Source organism: Corvus kubaryi, unplaced genomic scaffold (assembly GCF_017639235.1).
Source record: "Corvus kubaryi isolate FWS band 111438036 unplaced genomic scaffold, C.kubaryi_AGA036_p1.0 36952, whole genome shotgun sequence".
NCBI classification, from domain to species: domain Eukaryota; kingdom Metazoa; phylum Chordata; class Aves; order Passeriformes; family Corvidae; genus Corvus; species Corvus kubaryi.
The window spans coordinates 1-6,847 of record NW_024580990.1 but is presented as its reverse complement, the minus strand read 5'-3'; the positions used below and the strand labels follow the sequence as shown (position 1 = coordinate 6,847).

At 71.4% G+C, this 6,847-nt stretch overlaps 1 protein-coding gene across 1 annotated transcript in view; it reads left to right on the top strand.

Moving 5' to 3' along the window:
- CILP2 (cartilage intermediate layer protein 2) overlaps positions 1-6,141 on the top strand; it is an 8,085-nt gene extending 1,944 nt beyond the window's left edge. The window contains exons 2-9 of the mRNA XM_042020311.1: positions 1,015-1,113; positions 1,384-1,656; positions 1,917-2,099; positions 2,445-2,603; positions 2,694-2,954; positions 3,044-3,152; positions 3,236-3,393; positions 3,481-6,141. Of these exons, the coding sequence (XP_041876245.1) occupies positions 1,015-1,113; positions 1,384-1,656; positions 1,917-2,099; positions 2,445-2,603; positions 2,694-2,954; positions 3,044-3,152; positions 3,236-3,393; positions 3,481-5,873 (3,635 nt within the window). The 3' untranslated portion in view covers positions 5,874-6,141. The remainder of the gene's footprint in view (positions 1-1,014; positions 1,114-1,383; positions 1,657-1,916; positions 2,100-2,444; positions 2,604-2,693; positions 2,955-3,043; positions 3,153-3,235; positions 3,394-3,480) is intronic.
- The last annotated feature ends 706 nt before the right edge of the window (positions 6,142-6,847 follow it).

Sequence of the window (6,847 nt, the reverse complement as noted above, 5' to 3'; positions counted from 1 at the left end):
GGGACAGGGATGGGACTGGGACAGGGACTGGGACTGGGATTGGGACTAGGACTGGGACTGGGATAGGGACTGGGACTGGGATGGGACTGGGACTGGGACTGGGACCGGGACAGGGACGGGGACAGGGACAGGGACTGGGATAGGGACTGGGACGGGGATTGGGACAGGGACTGGGACCGGGACCGGGACCGGGACCGGGACAGGGACAGGGACGTGTCCCCGCCAGCCCTGGCACCACAGAAGCCCCAGCCGGACCCCGTGGGGGTCACCCAAGGTGCCCAAGGGCAGCGTCCCTGTGGGGCCGAGCCGGGAATGTCCCCGCTCCGGGGACAAATCCCAACCACCTGCGGGACGGAGCTGCCACGGGGGCCGTTGTCCCCTGGGGAGGGGACAGGGGGTGGCAGGGTGGGTCCCCATGGTGGAGGGGTGGTGCCCATGGGGTGGCCGTGGGGTGCCCAGGGTGAGCCAGGCTGCCCTGGGGTGTCACCCGCGGGGGACAGCGGTGTCGCTTCTTCCCGCATCCGTCCCCTCTGGAATTGCTGAATCCCAGTCTCAGTCCCCACGGGAAGAGCTCCCTGGGGTTCCCCTGTGGGACACGGGGACAGCCGTGGGGACACCCCGCACCTGCGGGGACACCGACCCCCATTTCCTGTCACCTCCCGCTTTGGGGCTTGGTGCCGTGGCCTCGGCGTGGTGGGGGACGCGTGGCTCCTGTCCTTGTCCCACGCCACCCCTGGGACAGCCGGGAGCTGCCAGGGGATGTTTTCCATGGATATGGGGTGAGCTCCAGCCTCGGCCACCCCTTGGGTCACCCCTTGGGCCTCCCCTGGCTGCCAGGACACCGCGGCCCATCCCCGGTGACACGGCCAGCCCGGCCTTGGGGACACAATAAATCCCCTGTCCCCCGGATCAGGGGGCTCAGGGCAGGGTGTCCCCACCCCCGCGGGGACACGGCTGGGGAGGGACCCCCTGGATGCCCCGGGAATGTGGCGCTGCCACCTTTGTGTCCCCCAGAGCCGCTGGAGAACGACTTGGAGCCGGGCAAGGGTGGCACGGCCGAGAAACCCTGGAAGGCCACTCCGGACCTGGAGGAGCTGGACCTGGACACGGCAGGTACGGCCACCCCGAGGCCCTGCCGGCCACTGCGTCCCCTCCAGCGTCACATGGGGCCATCCCCACCCTGTGCCACCCCCATGGGGACCCTCGGTGGTGCCCACCCTGCCGTTCCCATTGCTCCAGGGGCCATTCCCACCCCGTGTCCCTCCCGCTGCTCCGCTGGCCATTCCCACCCCGTGAGACCCTCGCTGGTGACCCTCCATCCCCTCATTCTCTGGCCTCGCTGTCCCCAAGCTGTCCCCACGCTCAGACCCAGCTCCCTCGCAGGCAGAGGCGCCGAGTGGACGTCGTGGTTCAACATCGACCACCCCGGCGGGGACGGCGACCACGAGAGCCTGGAGGCCATCAGGTTCTACTACGGGGACCGCGTGTGTGCCCGGCCGGTGGCCATCCAGGCCCGCAGCACCGAGTGGGAGCTGCCCGCGGCCCTGGGCCAGGTGGTGCACGCCAGCCCCAAGCGCGGCTTCCTCTGCCTGCACCGCGAGCAGCCGCCCGGCAAGGCCTGCGCCAACTACCACGTGCGCTTCCTGTGCCCGCTGGGTGAGCGACGCCTACCTGGGGGCACCTGGGGGCACCTGGGGGTACCTGGGGGTACCTGGGGGACAGGTGTGTCCCCTCTGATCCCACCCGTGGCACACCTTCATCCCACCTCTATCTCACCTGTGACCCACCTTTGTCACACCCGTGACCCACCTGAATCCCAGCTGGGGTGCGGGGTGGGGGCGGTGGGTGCCCCATTAACCCCTCGGGTTCCGGCTACGGACCGTGGGCACCCAGTTAACCCCAGTCCACCCTTCCAGAGCACATTTATTGGTCGCACTGGTCCTCGTGGAGCCCCTGCTCGCGCAGCGCCTGCGGCACCCGGGGCACCCAGAGCCGCACCCGGCGCTGCCGCAGCGCCCGCAGCCAGAGCCCGCTCAAGGAGCTCAAGTGCCAGGGCAAAGCCAGCGAGCGCCGGCCCTGCAGCGCCGGGCCCTGCCCAGGTAGGGACCCCAAAACCCCGCGGTGCCACCCGCCTGTCCCCTGCGTGCTGCTGGGGAGGGCACACGGGGTGGCCGCGGAGTCGCCGCTGGAGGTGCCCGTGGGGTGGTGGTCAGGGGTGGCACCGGGGTGTCACCTTCGGGTGCCGAGGGCCAGGGGTGTCTCCAGGGACCCTGAATCCCCGTCTCAGATCCCACAGGAGGAGCGGGTGGGAAAAGCCACCTGGTGCCAGCCGGTGCCACCCACCTGCGGCTCCTGTGGCGGGGCTGCGACCCGGGGGTGTGACCGGGCGCGTGGTGCCCGCGGGGGTTTGAGGGACCCGATTCCCACCGGGAATGTCCCCTCAGAGCCCACCTGGACGGAATGGGGCGCTTGGGGTCCCTGTTCCCGCAGCTGCGGCAGCGCCGGGAAGCGCGTCCGGCGCCGGAGCTGCAAACCCGCCAAGAACCCGCCGTGCCCCGGCCGTGCCAGCGAGGTGCAGAAATGTCCCCCTGCGCCCTGCCCAGGTAACACCCTCGGGGACGCGGGGACCTCTCCGCGGTGCCCCCGCTGCCCGCGCGTCCCCTCGGCGGGGGCTCAGCCGCGTCCCCCCGCAGGCTGCCCCGGGCTCACGCTGCAGGGCACCGTGGCCACCGCCGCGGGGCTGGCACTGCCCGACGCCCGCGTGTACCTGGAGGGCCGCCCGCCGCTCCTGCTGGCCCGCAGCGATGCCCAGGGGCGCTTCACGGCCTCGGGGCTGTGCCTGGGCCCCGCCGCCAACCTCAGCGCCCACCGCGACGGCTTCGCCTCGGGGCTGGCACCCATCGTCACCGACGGCTCGGGCGTGGCCGTGGCGCACCTGAGGCTGCGGCGGCTCGGTGAGAGGGCGGCGGTGGGCGGGGGGGCACAGCGCTGGAGGGGCGAGCCGGGGGTGCCCATGGGCTCGCTTGCCCCTTTTGGCCCGCAGAGAAGCCCTACATGGTGCTGCACCCCGCGGCCAAGGTGCGGGAGGCCGGGCAGGACGTGACCTTCTGCTGCAAAGCCGCGGGCACCCCCGCGCCCCAAAAATATTACTGGTGAGGTGGCACTGGGGGCGGAGCGGGGTGGGCACGGGCCGTGGTGGCGGTGTCCCCGCTGAGCCTGTCCCCTGCCGCCGCAGGTACCACAACGGGACGCTGCTGGAGGGGAAGGCGCAGCGCTCCAGCGGCCGCCTGGCGCTGCGGGGGCTGGCACCGGAGCAGGCTGGCACCTACCACTGCAAAGCCAGCTCCGAGGCCGGAGCCATCCGCTCAGCGCCGGCACAGCTCACCGTGCTGGGTGAGCGCGCACGGGGGGGGGGGGGCCCCCCCGGGGGGGGGGAGCCCCCCCCCCGACCCCTCTAATCCCACCCCTCCGTGCCCCCAGCCCAGGGCCAGCAGAGCTGCAGGGCGGAGCCGGAGCCCAGCCTGGTGGAGCTGCCCAGCGAGTGCCCGCAGGATGCCAGCGGCTCCCGCTACTACAACGTGGGGCGCTGCCCGGCCTCGCCGTGCCCCGGCGGCCCCGCGGAGCCCTCGGGGTGCGGGGAGGAGGCGGGGCGGTGCTGCGGCGTGCGGAGGATGGAGCTGCGGCAGGTGCCGTGTGCCGGCTCGCTGCTGCCCGTCAAGGTGGTGGCCGAGTGCGGCTGCGGGCCCTGTGCCCAGCCCCGGGTGCTGGTGCAGGGCCGGGTGACGGCGGCCGACACCGGGGAGCCGCTGCGCTTCGGCCACATCTTCCTCGGGGGCAAGAAAGTGGGCTTCACCGGCTACCAGGGCTCCTTCACCATCGAGGTGCCGCCGGACACGCAGCGCTTGGTCACTCGCTTCGTGGACGGGCAGCAGCGCTTGGTGGACGCCGTCAAGGTGCTGCCCTTTAACCGGCGCGGCGGGGCCGTATACCAGGAGGTGAAGATGCTGCGCAAGAAGGAGCCGGTGGAGCTGGACGGTGGCCGGAGCAACGCCATCCCGCTGGGAGAGGCCGGCGGCCGCGAGCCCGTCGGGGAGCTCGTGCTGCCGGCCGGAGCCTTCCTGCGGCCGTCCGGGGAGGTTTTCAACGGCACGGTCAAAGCCAGCGTCACCTTCGTGGACCCCAGGGACATGGGCACGGCCAGTGCAGCGTCCAGCGACCTGAGCTTCGCCAACGCCGACGGGGAGATCGTCCCCCTGCGCACCTACGGGATGTTCGCCGTGGATTTCCGGGAAGGCGACAGCGGCGCGGCGCTGCAGGCGGGGCCGGTGCAGGTGAGGATGGACGCGGGGCAGGTGTGGATGCCGGAGCACCTGCAGAAGATGAAGCTGTGGTCCCTGAACCCCGAGAGCGGCCTGTGGGAGGAGGAGGGGGTGCTGCGGCCGGCCGGGGGTGGCCGGAGGAAGAGGGAGGAGAGGACCTTCCTGGTGGGCAACCTGGAGATCCGCGAGCGGCGCCTCTTCAACCTGGACGTGCCCGAGGATCGCCGCTGCTTCGTCAAGGTCAGGGCCTACAGCAACGAGAAGTTCAACCCCTACGAGCAGCTGGAAGGGGTGGTCATCAGCCTCATCAACCTGGAGCCGCAGCCCGGCTTCCCCAGCAACCCGCGGGCCTGGGGCCGCTTCGACAGCGTGGTCACCGGGGCCAACGGCGCCTGCCTGCCCGCCTTCTGTGACGGCCAGCGCCCCGACGCCTACACGGCCCTGGTCACCGCCACGCTGGGCGGCGAGGAGCTGGAAGCCGTGGCCTCCAGCCCCAAGCTCAACCCCAACGCCGTGGGGGTGGCGCAGCCCTACCTGGGCAAGCTGGGCTACCGCCGCTCGGACCACGAGGACCCGGCGCTGAAGAAGACGGCGTTCCAGATCAACGTGGCCAAGCCCGACCCCAACAACGTGGACGAGAGCAACGGCCCCGTCTACTCCTACCGGAGCCTGCGGGAGTGCGAGGAGGCGCCGGTCAGCGCCAACCACCTGCGCTTCTACCGCGTGGAGGTGGACAAGTACGAGTACAACGTGGTGCCCTTCAAGGAGAGCGACGTCACCTCCTGGACCGGCGATTATTTGGCGTGGTGGCCCAACCCGCAGGAGTTCCGGGCGTGCTACATCAAGGTGCAGCTGGAGGGGCCGCAGGAGTACATGGTGAGGTCGCGCAACGTCGGGGGAAGCCACCCCCGCACGCGGGGACAGCTCTACGGGCTGCGGGACAGCCGGAGCGTGCGGGATCCGCTGCTGGACAACACCTCGGGGGCCTGCGTGGAGTTCAAGTGCGGCGGGATGCTCTTCGACCAGAGCCTGGTGGACAGAACCCTGGTGTCCATCGTGCCGCAGGGCAGCTGTCGCCGCACGGCCATCAACGGCCTCCTGCGGGACTACCTGAGCCGCCACCCGCCGCTGGCCGACAACAACCACACCGGAGCCTTCTCCATGCTGGCCCCGCTGGACCCGTTGGGCCACAACTACGGCATCTACACCGTGACGGACCAGAACCCGCGGCTGGCCAAGGAGATCGCCATCGGCCGCTGCTTCGCGGGCACCTCGGACGGCTTCTCGCGGGAGATGAGGGCGGCCGAGGGCACGGCCGTCACCTTCAGCTGCCAGGAGCGGCCGCCGGGCAGGGAGAGCTTCTTCCAGCGCCTGCTGACCGCTCCGGCCGAGGCGCTGGCCGAGATCCGCAGGGAGATGGGCAGCAGCGAGCTGCGCCGCGCTCCCCCCGAGGTGATGGACTTCGCCTCCGGTGCCCGAGCCCCCGGCCCCACGCCCACCCGCCGGACCCCCAGCAGCCAGCGGAGACCGGGCCGGCTCCGGGGACAGCCCTGAGTCCCCCCCCGCTCCCCCTTCCCGGCTTCTGTCCTCCCTTTTCCCCGTCGGTTTTTGTTTTGTAACGCCCGGGGTTGGGGGGGGGGGACGCGCAGGGGACAGGCGGAGCGGGGGGGACAGCGGGGCGGGGGACAGCGGGGACGTGGGGAGGGGGTCCCGCCACCCCCGCGGTGCTGTCGCTGCCCCCTCTTGGTGCTCAGCCTCCGCCGCGACCCCCGGAGGTGCCGCGGAGGGGATTGAAATAAAAGGAATCAAAGCGGGGGTGGGAGCAAATAGGGGAAGGGGCGGGCATGGGGAGGGGGTCCCGTGCCACCGGGGGCACCCACTGCATCCCTGAATCCTACAAAAAAAAACGGGTTTTTTTTTTTTTTTTTTTTTTGGAGGGGGGGAAACCCCAAGGAGAACGCGGACAAAACCCCCTCCCTGCGGTGCCACCCCCGCGCCGGGAGCCGGTGCCAACCCCCCCCCCTGCCCCGCGGCACCTCGGCCACCGCGCCGGCCCAGATTTTGGGCGGATTTGTACATTATTTATTACAAAATATACAATTCTTGTACACCCGCCTGGCTGCTGGGCTTCTCCGGGGTGGGGGGTGGCGGGCGGGGTGGGGGGGGAGGGAAAGGCCATCCCCGCGTGTCCCCCGCGTGTCCCCCGCGTGTCCCCCGCTGTCCCCAAACCCTGCCCCCGTTCAGTAGCACCATCCCGGCCGCTCCTGTTTGCCTTGGGCCGGGCTCAGCCGGGCTGGCAGCGGCCGGGGGGGGGCTCCGTGCCAGCTCGCCGCGGCCCAGCGGGACGTGGCAGACGGGGCGGGGGGGCCCCATCCGGAGCCCCTCTGGCGCTGGGATGTGCCAAGCCACGAGCTGGGCACCCCCAGCAAGGTGAGGGGCGGGGGGGTCTCTCCTGCTGCCCCCTGCGTGTCCCCGGCGCGGATTTTTGGGTGCCCCCCGCCGCCCCCCGTCCCAGTCGCGGATGCTGT